The 12,821-nt window shown below is 36.3% G+C and overlaps 1 protein-coding gene across 1 annotated transcript in view; it reads right to left on the bottom strand.

Moving 5' to 3' along the window:
* Positions 1 to 9,057, bottom strand: part of LOC117411592 (fibronectin type III domain-containing protein 4-like) — a 55,904-nt gene extending 46,847 nt beyond the window's left edge. The window contains exon 1 of the mRNA XM_034019253.3: positions 8,559 to 9,057. Within this exon, the coding sequence (XP_033875144.1) occupies positions 8,559 to 8,634 (76 nt within the window). The 5' untranslated portion in view covers positions 8,635 to 9,057. The remainder of the gene's footprint in view (positions 1 to 8,558) is intronic.
* Positions 9,058 to 12,821: the final 3,764 nt, after the last annotated feature.

The raw sequence follows: 12,821 nt of genomic DNA, 5'->3' as shown, positions 1-12,821 counted from the left end.
TAATACTCTACAAGTTTTGCATAACCCTATATAATTAATTTATTTAGCTTCCTAAAGTCGAATGAATCCTGCTGAATAATGTTACATTAACTTATTGAATTATATACCACTTTGTAGTTTTCCATATTCTTAATGGAAAAATGAAATTGAAAAATTTGACATTTCAAAATACTGTACTGCTATCATAGCTTCCGGTAGACATCTGCAATATCATTTTGTTGTTTCTTTGATTACATAATGTTAAATAAAATATCTAAATTATGTTCATATAGGTTTTTTTGTTTTTGTTTTTTTTAAATTAATTTTTGGTCATGTGATGTCAATTTAAAGTTCTATTGAGCCAACTCTTAATTAAACTCAACTTCTTAATTAAACTCTTGGGAAAGCGTTTAGTGTGAAACAAGATCACTTTTGCAAATAATAATTTCCTCTTAATTACAATTTAATTCAATCAATTTAAATTCACTTGCTGGTCGCATTCGGTTTGAAATAAAAATAAGGAGCTGCCTTTTTTTTACATCATCAATGAAACAGATTCAAGTCTCAAACAAGTTACCGGAGAAAAAAACACTTTTCCAAGAATTTAATTGAACGAAACAAAACAAACGACATCACGTGATCAAAAATAAAAAACGAAAACGAAGAACTCTAATTGTACAGTATTAAAGGTGTCTGTGATTCGGGTCACTGTAGCACTGTAGCATGTATTGTTTGTCACAATACTTCAGGCTTGAACCATCGTAACCTACTTGTGACCGGAGTTGTGCTTTTCACCGGAGGTTTTCTGCAAACGTTGCTTTTCCATGAACACCTGGGAGACTGTATTGATGGACACATGCAGCCACTGAATTAAAAGACAAGCCAATTGCATGGGCTCCCACTATTATGCCCTTTGTGAAGTCAAGGAGATCCTTCTTTCCCATGATTGTTACTGAATAGTTGTACATAACTCTCACAAAGCTTGAGTCACAGGACACGTGACCATATAGATTTAAATAAAAGCTGATTATTATCCAATTTTACTTACATTCTCTAATATTTTGGACAGGCTTGATGTGACGGCCAGATATGTATCAGATATTCAGTTTGACCCTTATGAAAAAGTGCTATTTTAATGTTACCATTGGCTAGCCATTGAAAGGGTGCAACTGAATAAAGGTGGTGTTTAAATGAAACACAGGACAAAATCCAGTTGAGATAGATTTTGCACAGTCTGCTTTAACTAATTAAAGGGAGGCTATTTATTGTGCAAGTTTTATTCATTATCTCAACTAGACCATGCCAGGCACCCTTATTGAGAAATATGTGTTCATTACCAGTTGCCAGACAGAGAGTGCACATTTTTATACAACAGTACTTTTGAAACCTGAACATCACTGCCAATTTATTTAGTTTTCTTATTTTTGTTTTGCTTTTTATTCACTTGACAAATAATGTCATCACTCTTTGTCATACTGGTAGAGGTGCCCAGCAGCTAAATAATTTGAACTCTGTACTGCCTCCCATAGCAGAGAAAAAAAGAACTATAACACCATAAAAAAGTTTACTTTTTACCAGATTAAGCTGAAGAAATCAGCTCCATGTTAACACTTTGCTTCAAGTCAGCAGGAATGTAGCATATTACCATGTAGTAATTTCATCTTGCTTTTAAATCTTATTCCATGATGCCTGTCTAGAGTATATTATTAAATAGTTAAGTCTACAGTGTGTACTTTATAGTGGATAGTCTTTTGCTTTTTTAGTGCCCAATAAGGTAGCTTTAACTATAATGTATTGCCTTGTTGAGTTGAAAGGGGCAGTATTAAGACCTGCTTTTGTTTTGATAATCTGTTATGTATAATCAAGCTATTACCTACCTGTTCAAAACAACAGTTTGTTCCTAGTTTCCACCATTACACATAGCTAATGTAATTAAACTGGGAAACAGATTATTTCAACAAAAGTGGATTTATTATATTTAGGTATTTTTAAAGCTGACACACAGAGGACTGGCATTCAATTTAACCTGCTCTGCTCCCATTCCAACACCATCTGCATTATACTCCCAGTCTCTCTGTAAACCTGGGAGATGTAACTGATTATTTAACACGATCCTATTACAAAAAGCTACCCCAACATTATAATGCTACGGTGAAACCTTCTGTGTCATATAAGGTCCTAGTGACATTAAAAGCCCCAAGTATATAGCATTCAAATCTATTACTGGAGTTTGGAGCTGAACAAATGATTCATTTTAAGAAAAAAGGGACTCTATCTCAGCTACTTACTAACAAAAACTGAGCGTTACCACCCACACAAGTCTGCTTACACCCCTCTTAGGAAGCAAAAGACACGTTCCATGCTGAGTGATGTCACAGTCTGTCCACTCCTCATTAGTGAATTTCATTCAGAACAGCAGTCATCATATCAGCTCCAAGTGAGTATCATTTTTTTGAAAAGTGAGTGAAAATTCCCAGCGTTTCCAACTCATCCAAATACCTTTTGTGCTCCATAATTCTGACATTATGTACGTCCCTGGATTCACAGATCAAGGGGCACAGTAGCAATTAGATAACGGCAAACTCTACATATCTCCCATGACATTATTAATGTATGATTGTATAGTTAAATTTGGTCTGGCAGGGCGATTGTTAGCAGCTCGTCTCTGCCAGGCATCTCGTGAAAATGCATGGTCGGCAGCAAATTAATTATTAACAGATTGACTGTCGACCACGCAGATATAAAAACCATGTGCAGAATGTGACCATCTCCAGGTTTATTGATCAATTAATTGCTAATCTGGAGATGGTCACCTGTATAAAAACCAGCAGCTTTTGCTGGCCGGGGTGGGGGTGTACAGAGAGGAGGTATGTGAGGGAGCAGGGAAGAATTAAAATGAAAGTAAAAAGAAAAGTAAACAAATGCTACGTGTGCTGGAAAGCTTGTTGGTGTCAGTTTTGTGTTCGAGATTTGTTTTTGTTTGACCATATATTTTGCTCTGTGAGCAGTGTTTTTTTGTGAAAGTGCTTTGTTTATTTTTGTTTAAATAAATACACACGCACCAGCGCTTTCACCACCAAGTGCCTGTCTGCCTCTGTGTCAGCTTCCTGGTCTGGGGACATCATGACTCAGCCGTCCTGCCACGTGCAGTCAAGCAAGAAACATGGGGGTGTATTCAATTGATCTAAAAAGTGCTGAATCTTAATACTGCCAGCACTGTGGCACACTTTTATTTACAACTAAATAAAATAAACAAAAAATACAGGAACAAATGGAAAGTTTGAACAAAACAGTTAAATAAACACTCCAAATGAACATACCGTATGTGTTCCAGCTGGGCAGTCACCTTCACTGAACTGTGTGGTCCAGTGGTTAAAGAAAAGGGCTTGTAACCAAAAGGTCCCCGGTTCAAATCCCACCTCAGCCACTGACTCATTGTGTGACCCTGAGCAAGTCACTTAACCTCCTTGTGCTCCGTCTTTCGGGTGAGACGTAATTGTAAGTGACTCTGCAGCTGATGCATAGTTCACACACCCTAGTCTCTGTAAGTCGCCTTGGATAAAGGCATCTGCTAAATAAACAAATAATAATAAATAATAATATCTCCCAACTCATCTAACAAAAAAGGATTTAGATCCCCTTCAATGATTCAATCCAAGACCTAGCCACATTCAACAGATGGATTTGGCAGGGATGGAATGGTTAGCGCTGGCCAATCCATGGAAAGTCGGAGACAGAAAGGGTTAGCTAATTAAGAAAAACTGATTTCCTCTTTAATGTGGAATACTTCTTACTGTGAATGTGTTTTCTATAATATTCCGATAATAACAAAATAAACATTCTTTATTTCCATTATAGTAAACAGCACACCATGGGAGCCTATATTGGGCAGAGTGCAGAAACTCTATCTCTACTACATGGTGCTGTGCAAATGTAGATTTGTATGAAACAAAACCTTTAAAAAAAAAAGAAAAAAAAAAAATACACTTCATACTTCCTAATAAAATTCATGCATGTGCCATGGATACAGTATGTGTTTATAATAAAATGAATCAGTTTGGAATGAATTACTTCACACAAGTATGAAATATGAGTTTTATATCATTTACAAATATTTTTAGTTTGATTGAAAATGTTCATTTCAAGAGCAGCACTAAGTTTATCAAGTTGGGTCGTCACACAGAGCCTTCTAGGTACTGGAGAAGGTCACTACCCTGCAGCGTATCAAAAGCTATATTGCAGACATGCCTGTGGCGACGAAAGACAAACACCAGGCTATTTTGACACTTTTTTGTTTTGCTTGTTTTGTTAATGCAGTTGTATTTCTAATATCCAAGACCGTGCATATATTAGACATGTGGATATGTGCCGCTTTCTCAAATAGTAGGACTCATCAAAACTGGCAAATTTGATGGACGGGGCAACAGGGAGGCCTTCTAGGCCAACTTCGATGCGATTGCGGAGGTCAACGAGGGGGGAAACCTGATTGCTGCGCTGGAAGGGGAAGCTCAGAAGTGCGACCTTACGCTATCGTCAGTGGACAGGATAGATTTGCAGCACCACCTCTTCCTTCAAGAGCCCAAGAACCTGTGGGATGCTATTAGCGAGCCACGTCAATTGGAGGAGATCCTGGTACAGTCCTGGACGAGCCTTCCTCATCTACTGGAGGCTCGCCAGTCCACCCCCACCTGGCTCCTGGAACTCATAGCTTTGCTGCAGGCCATGTCCCCCAGAAGCAGCTGACAGTGCTGCATCGCCCTGCACAGTGCCACTGCCACAGCCACAGCCACTGCCAACCAGGGGAGCCCAATACCCCACTCCCTCCAGAAGTAGCTGACAGTGCAGCATCGCTGATCATAATCAATTCAGTATGACACTAGGAATTGTATTATCCCAAAGAGATACATTTAAAAAAAAAAAAAATGACTGTTATACTGAATGGAGGAAAATAAACCCAACAACATAAAATGATTACAAGAGGGTATATAAACATACTCTACAGCGTTTAAACAAACTGTGATTGATCGGTTCGAAAAGGGCAAGAAGCTTTCAGAAATACTGCTGGACTCCACTGGTTCGAAATGCAAGATGTGGACTACAGTATTGTGACTCTGAAGTCTTTAATTACTTTTTGCAAAGAAAAGAAAGTTTGACTCATTCCAAAAGAAAACAAAATCAGTAGGTAGGCTATGTGGTACTTGTAGCCACCTGTTGCTGCACAGTTTTCTATGTCATATCCTGATGTAACTTTCACTATTATCTGCTGTATTATTGAATTGTTTTTTGTCACACTTGAAAAAATTATTGTATTTCTTGCTCTTATTGTATGACCTGTATTGTAACACTTGAATGTATTTGTATTTGCTTGCAATTGTAAGTCGCCCTGGATAAGGGTGTCTGCTAAGAAATAAATAATAATAATAATAATAATAATATGTACATTTCAAAATTATTTATTTCTGCAGCACCATGATCTGTTTTGTGTACAAAGTAGGCTATAAGAAAATACGTTAAAATCGATTAGTTTCAATTTAACATCATGTTTTTTGTACAGTATGAGTAATGCAGCAGCATGATTTGTCTTGTGTTACCGGTGTAGGGCCAGAAAGTGGTACATCATCAGAATGTGGTACGCATACCAAAACATGACTCGCGTAAGATCCGAAAATGGTATGCTGTCAAAAAGTGGTTCGTTTGTATTACAAATCTTTTAATGCATGTCACAGTTTATGTAGCAGTTCTTTTTTTCGTTTTTCAATAAATGCACTGAAAGCATGATAGCCTACAGTACAATGTGAAGCAAGAAAGTATTGAATAGGCAACTAGTGTATGCTTGCTTTGAATATATACATTTCAGAACCATTCATTTTGTTCATAAGTTGCTACAGACCTTAACATTGTGTTAAAAGAATATGCATATATGAATATGTTTAAGCTTGTGAAATCTATATTATTTTCACATGTGATTGTGTTCCTCATTTAAATAGATAGATAGAATACATAATAATTGTATTCAATGAGGTGTATATGCATGCTGCCTGTGTGTACTGTATACCAAGGACTCAGCATTAGATTTGTTATGTTGGCTATGTCTATATAATAAAGTGTGGAGATAAAATAGTGTTTGTAGTGTACCTATTCACTATATATAGGACTGTTGCCATGTTAATATAAGCAATGTTAATATGTACAGTTGACCTTGGTATACTTGTCATTTAGTGCAATGAAGCACCATTCGTTTTTCATCAGGAAAGTCTAGTGGGTATATTTCCTGACTTCCCTCACATGAGATTATGTCATAAACGTGACTGAGGCGAGTCATCGAAATCTGACACCAAATCAAATTACCCTCCTTCTCAGGGCCAGCGTTATGGGTGGGCCTTTGGGGGCCTGGCCCGCCCAGTTTAGGTCCAGTGCCCCCTCAGTTTCAGATTCTAAATTGATTCAGTACCGTCAGCTTCCAGTTCTAGCCGTAGACCAACTGTGAATCAAATTTAAAATCAATCCGCACAAGTGCTGGCTTGCAAAACATCATGTTATGTCCCAAGCACGTCTTAAGTAGAGGACACAGCTCATTTGTATACCTCTGACAACTGGTTAGATAAAATCTCTCAGTAACTATCTGTGACGGTAAATCCCATCTAAACCAGTTACTGGCCAGTAAAGTAACCAGACCGTAGTTTTATAAATCTAGTGTAAAATACTGCCCAGTCATTTTTTTAATGGTCGGAAATTACTGCCATCTTTTATGAATATGGGTCAGTATGTCTTGCAGATTTCTTGTCTTCTATCATCATACTTTACTATGTACTGTGTACACAGTAGAATAATAACCATAGTAAATAAATAAATACATAAAGCAAATACTGTTTTTATTTTATTCCAAAGCAATTAGTTATTTTACATATGTATTGAACCCAGGACCTTCTGGTCAACAGTCCACAGTCCTAACCACTACTCCACCCCGCATACACGTATAATGCGTAGCTCTCAGGACTACAGTGAGTCCTAACCACTACTCCACACCGCGCACATGCATAATGTGTAGCTCTCAGGACTACAACTCCAGATCCGAGTTCAATTGTAGGTCAGACCTATTTTTTGTTTGTTTCATTTTTTTTGTTTGAGGTTAAGAATATATTCACATTTTGAAAATAAAAAATGTCTTCAAGTTTATGGGGAGGTGTTTCTTTATCTTAGGAGGTTTTATGTATTTATTTATTTATTTATTTATTTATTTATTTGTTAGTTTAGTTAGTTTCGTTACTCATATAAATCAGAACAGTAAATAGGCCGGGGACAGAACTGCACACAGTAATCATGTTTTGTGTATGGTAAACACTTTGCAAATGAGGCCCTTGGTGTTCAAAACTGATGTACTGCAGACAAATCACAACTATAATCTATAAAACCCTTCACTGAAATCTGCCTAAGTAGTTACCTTTAGTAAATGACCATATGATACATATTAATTATTAAAACAAAGTGGGTACTAACAATAAGTATTAAAAACCAGCAAATGCCCAGATACAAAATATACATACAAACCTGGAAACAGTCTGATATAAGCTCTTCATATGATGTCACGTGTTGTCATACAATTAACAGTATTAAGTATGTTAGTCAGATTCTAAAGGATAAAATCAGCAATATATACAGAATATAGCTGGGTGCTGTACAACATAAGCTGGGATAGTACCACAAAGGGATGAGTGGCTTCATACATTTTAGATGGTTGTATCACAGTGATGTCAGTGACCATTTCATGAGTCCAAAGTCAGTGCAATAGGGGCTATTGCAACCCTAACTCCACTCCATCAAAGGAATGGAGTAGCAGAATCTATAGGCTGTGTCTGCTTTGCTGCAGATAGATTCTCCTCCAGAATTCAACCACATGCACTCATTAATTTGGAATCTACAAAAAATATGACCTGTTTTATTTCCAAGACAGGTTGTATGCATGATGATTCTGCATATGATGGGATTAACAAAGTGTATATTTTACACAATACTAAATGAAGCGTTCACCCCTGTCACCCTGCAGAATAGTTACCAGCTGTTATGAGCTGAAATGACAATACAGCATACTGTCTGCTTTATGATTCTGTCATATTAAATAACCCCATCTCTAAAGATCAAGCATTTTTGTCTTCTTAGACACACACACACGCACACACACAGACACACACACACACACATACAGTATATATAGGGCCACTACTGTATGCATATATACAGACCTCCCCCCCCCCCCCCCCCCACCCACACACATAAAACACGAAACACGAAAAGTATAGTACACAATTAATCAATAGACAAACAACCTAGGAGCTAGTATTGAAGCCAACTTTATATAGCTTCAACATCGTTATAAGTATCTTACATGTGAATGCTGACATGGCATTAATTATTTCCTAACGTGAATTTCCAAAGTAGTACATGAAACCGACTATCATTTAAAGTATTGCTCGGAAACCACAATTAAAAACAGACCATTATACATTAATTTTTCTCAATAAAGTAGTTTCTGCAAGGCTATCATTGTATTATTTAAAGATAAAATTCATAGATGTACTTACTTGCTCCCACCAAACAGATGTCACAACGAAACAGCACCAGAATAGCAGAGTTCAGATAAATAGGGAGATATGCCATGCCGTCTTGTAGAACAGTTTCTTCTTATTCTTAAATAAAAGAATGTTGTAACAACTAAGATCCAACAGCCCTATACCATTGGTTGTGAAAACATCCTACATATTATGCATTTTTAACTGCAATAATGTAAGTTAAAATAAATCGTATCTTCCTTTCTCACTACTGATACTTGGTTTTCAAAACCGCACACGCAAAGCTATTGGAGCAGGCGCAACAGTGTATTTCAGTCAGAAAATATTTAAGAGTTTAATTTGGGATTGTGGCGGTCTCATAATTGTAGGACCGTTGAATTAAATAATTCGATGTTTTAAAGCAAAACAAATAATAAATGCATGGTGAAAATCTTTTAAAATCTTTTCGGTCCTGCAACACATATATTCATTGTAGCTTCAGCGCAGTTCTAGCACTTTTTGTTCTCCAAAGAATGAGTTCCACAGTGATTCTAAAAAAAAAAAAAAAAAAAAAAAAAAAGATTTGCACTTTCAAGGCAGATCAGTCTAATTTAATCCAATTATGTGTACTATATTCAACTGGCAAAACAAACAAAAACGCTATGAATAGATCGCGGTGGTTAAAACCTACTTTTGAAATGATAATATGCGCACAGTTCTTTCAGGACCCTGGACAGCTCTGGTGTCCAGCAGTAAACGAGATGCATAATATTCACCGGTATTTTTGGCTCCTCCGGCACTCTGCAGAGCCACTGGCTGCACTCCAAGGTTTGAAAACAGGGCAGCACCTCCACGTTTCAGCACTTGCCTTTGGTGCAATAGCCGTCCTTTAAGCAACAGACCACCCTGTCTCTCTGACACCACTATGCAAATTGTATTCAATAGCAGAAGATAAGGACACCTGGGTTTTCGATCCCCGCCTTTAGTTTTAAGTTTCAGGACTCACAGAACTGTATAATGTGCTGCGGGTTTTCAAATATTAGGGTTTTTTTGTAGAAAATTCAACAACACGTTTTCATATACGAGGAGCGGAAATTTACGACACACATATGAGTGCTCTTATAGAACCAACCGTTTAAAACACAATATAATTAATATATCAGTCCTTTGAATAAAATACGTTTGTGCTATCTGTTGGCCATTACTCAAATGGAACTTTAAAGTTATATTACGTCTTCTAATTACGGTATTCCCCTAAATAACATTCATTTTAAAATAATGCCTGTTTGAAACAGAGAGAACCCTTTGATATTATCACTCTGGTTTGAAAAGCATTCATCAATAGGTATACTGACTTGGGTGGCTTTGCAGATAGCCCGCCTCCAGAGAGTGCTCACTGGCTTGCTGATGTCACTGTGTGCACGTGAATGGTTGTGCGTTTTGTCAGTCTGAACGTGCCACTGGGTGAATGTCACATAAAGGTTCGGGACAGTAAATTTTAATACGATCGTGTAACCGGCAGCAGTGTAAACTGTGTCTACCACACTTTAAAAATTACCAACTCACATGCAGTGAGGGTTTATTAACCCACGAAAGTTACTGATTAGTTGTGTTATAAGGAATGTCCAATACAGTCAAATGTTTCATATAAAAAGTTAGCTATAGTGTATTATATGCAAACATACTGTAGGTCTCACACACGCATATGCATATGCATATATATATATATATATATATATATATATATATATAATCAAAGTAGTACCTGCTTACGATTAAAAGAATAAGATGAGTATTTTAAATTATGGTAATTACTAGTAGTTTCGTTTATTTTAGCGTACAGGTTTACTTTATATGGGTCAACGCAAACAGAACAAAGAAATTCGCCAATAGTATAATTTCCCCAAAACACAGATATATAAAAAATACAGTTTGATGTTCTTTTGATGGTCTTTTTCTGTCGCAATATGCATAAAGCACAAGTTTCCTTGTACAGCATATGATCTGGGAACTCGAGTTTTACAAGGATTATAGTCAAAATTGAACTACATAATTTACACATGATTTATGTTTACAGATTTAGACATAATGTTTGGCCCATGGTTAAATATAGGCATTAAAAAAGTGCATGTGGTCTTTCTGCTCAGTTCTGTATAAAAAGCAGCGATTAAAATGATAAATATGTATAGATACCGTTTGCCAATGAATTAGCAAAGGGCTGTGTTGCTGCTGGAAACTTGCATGTTTGTAACTTACCTCTTTCCTTTCTATAGTAATTCCAACTGAAGATGTAAACACATCAGGGGGTTGAAATACAGACAGGACACTGTATTGTATACTATATAATACAATGGCATTGCAGAATCACTGTCACCAATGAACACTTATGTGTGACTTGATTAGTTGTTCCACGATTATTATGGAACCTGGTGCTTATTTTTTTGTGTATAAAATAATAATAAATACATAATTATCAATAGACTAACTTTTAGTGTTACAGCAATGAACAGATATATGCATTACTCAGTCTGTCTATTTGTCTTTCAAGGTCTTGTGACATCATTGTAATTTAGATCCAAGAATCTTTTATTAATGTGTACATATTTCCTGTGAAGGAGTTGTTTCATTGTAACAACTAAAAATATCTTGCTTCCAATCTATTGAACCACAAATGTAAAGATCAGAATAGTAAATATGTATTGCAAATTCACACGGTTTTTTGTTTTGTGATCAAACTGCTCACATATTGCTTTTTATATCAATGGTTACAGTATATCCATATTTAGGATAACAAAGAAAGTACAAATACAACACTCTGTTAATGAACTCCGAGCAATGGTGTCCATCTGTCTGCATTGTTTACTGTTTTGTTTGTGTCCAAAACTTTACTTACCACTCCATATAAAGTCTACAAATTATTTCTGTAAGTTTCCTGGTTGGCTGCGTCTCATGAATCCAGTCAGTCATTAATTATATATGGAATTGGTTCTGATAGAGGATTGTGATGATAAATGTGTTGTTCATCCCTTGGCAATTGGATTGAGATCCAGGGATTGTGGTGGCCAAGGAAAATACCTGAGGTCTCAGTCATGCTCCTCAAACCATTCACAGACAATTCTGGCATGGTGGATGCAATATTATCTTGAAAGCAGGCATAACCATCAGGATATAAGTGAAGCATTTTTTTATAGACTTAATGTCACATTACATGATCATACCTAATTTACAATTCTAATTCAATGCCAAATCCAATATGATATATTCTAGTAAAGTTGCCACACTGTGTATGTAAAAACTTAGTGTAACATACCGATGGAGAGACAGATAGAAAAAACAGGGTGCCTCCATATACCGTAACTCCAGATTCTTATACTAAATAATTTGTGTGAAAGAAAAATTCCTAGCAAGTTCCATCACAATTTGACAAGAGAAGCTCAAGATATATGCAAACATGCTACATATGTACTGTAGGTATGCCCACTGCCCCTATTTCCCCAGAGGGTACATGCATCTCCAGTAAGGGATATTGAAGACTATGAAGAGAAGTATCTGTAGTACCCTGGGTAAACTAGACAGAAAAGATTTCATTTCATATGTACAAAAACAATCATATTAGAATAAATGGGCTAATGTATAAGTGGCTACGTTAACCAAGACACAATTGGGTCAAACTTGACTCCCTGTGCATGTTTGTCCCAATTGTATCTTGTTTAACCTTTAAATTTACATTAAATATTTACAGTGCTGATCCTTTGTAGATACCATATCTATATATGGCTAGTCCCTTTATTCTAACTTGACTGTTTTTGTACATGTAAATCTTTTTGGACATATATCACCCTGCTATTTTAACAGGGATTAGAAGATGTGATCCCAGATGTGTCAGAGACTTGACCACAGTACTTTAGACCACTAGGTCATGCTGTCTTCTCAATTTTCTGTCTTGAGTCACAAATATGGGCCCTGTCACTCTACAGTGGCCATAAGTGGTTATTACATTTAAATTAAAAAAAAAGAATACAATAATGTAAAAAATGTAATCCGATTAGTACAAAGATTAGCTTTGTACAATGATTTAATTTAATTGTCTCTTGTTTAAATTTCTATTTTGTGTAGACATGACTTGAGATTTAAAAAACAAAAAGATGTTTTCAATTTTAAATGCCGTATTGATGGTTTTCCATGGACACTACCACATTGCCATCAGAGAAACTCACCATCATTCCCAGTAGTGTATAATAAATGACAGACACATGCAGAATTTTGAACTTTTATACTGTCAGCACATTTTTAACA

This window comes from Acipenser ruthenus, chromosome 6, assembly GCF_902713425.1.
Source record: "Acipenser ruthenus chromosome 6, fAciRut3.2 maternal haplotype, whole genome shotgun sequence".
Lineage (NCBI taxonomy): Eukaryota > Metazoa > Chordata > Actinopteri > Acipenseriformes > Acipenseridae > Acipenser > Acipenser ruthenus.
Note: the sequence above shows the minus strand (reverse complement) of the source record. Positions and strands in the feature narration are given on the sequence as shown.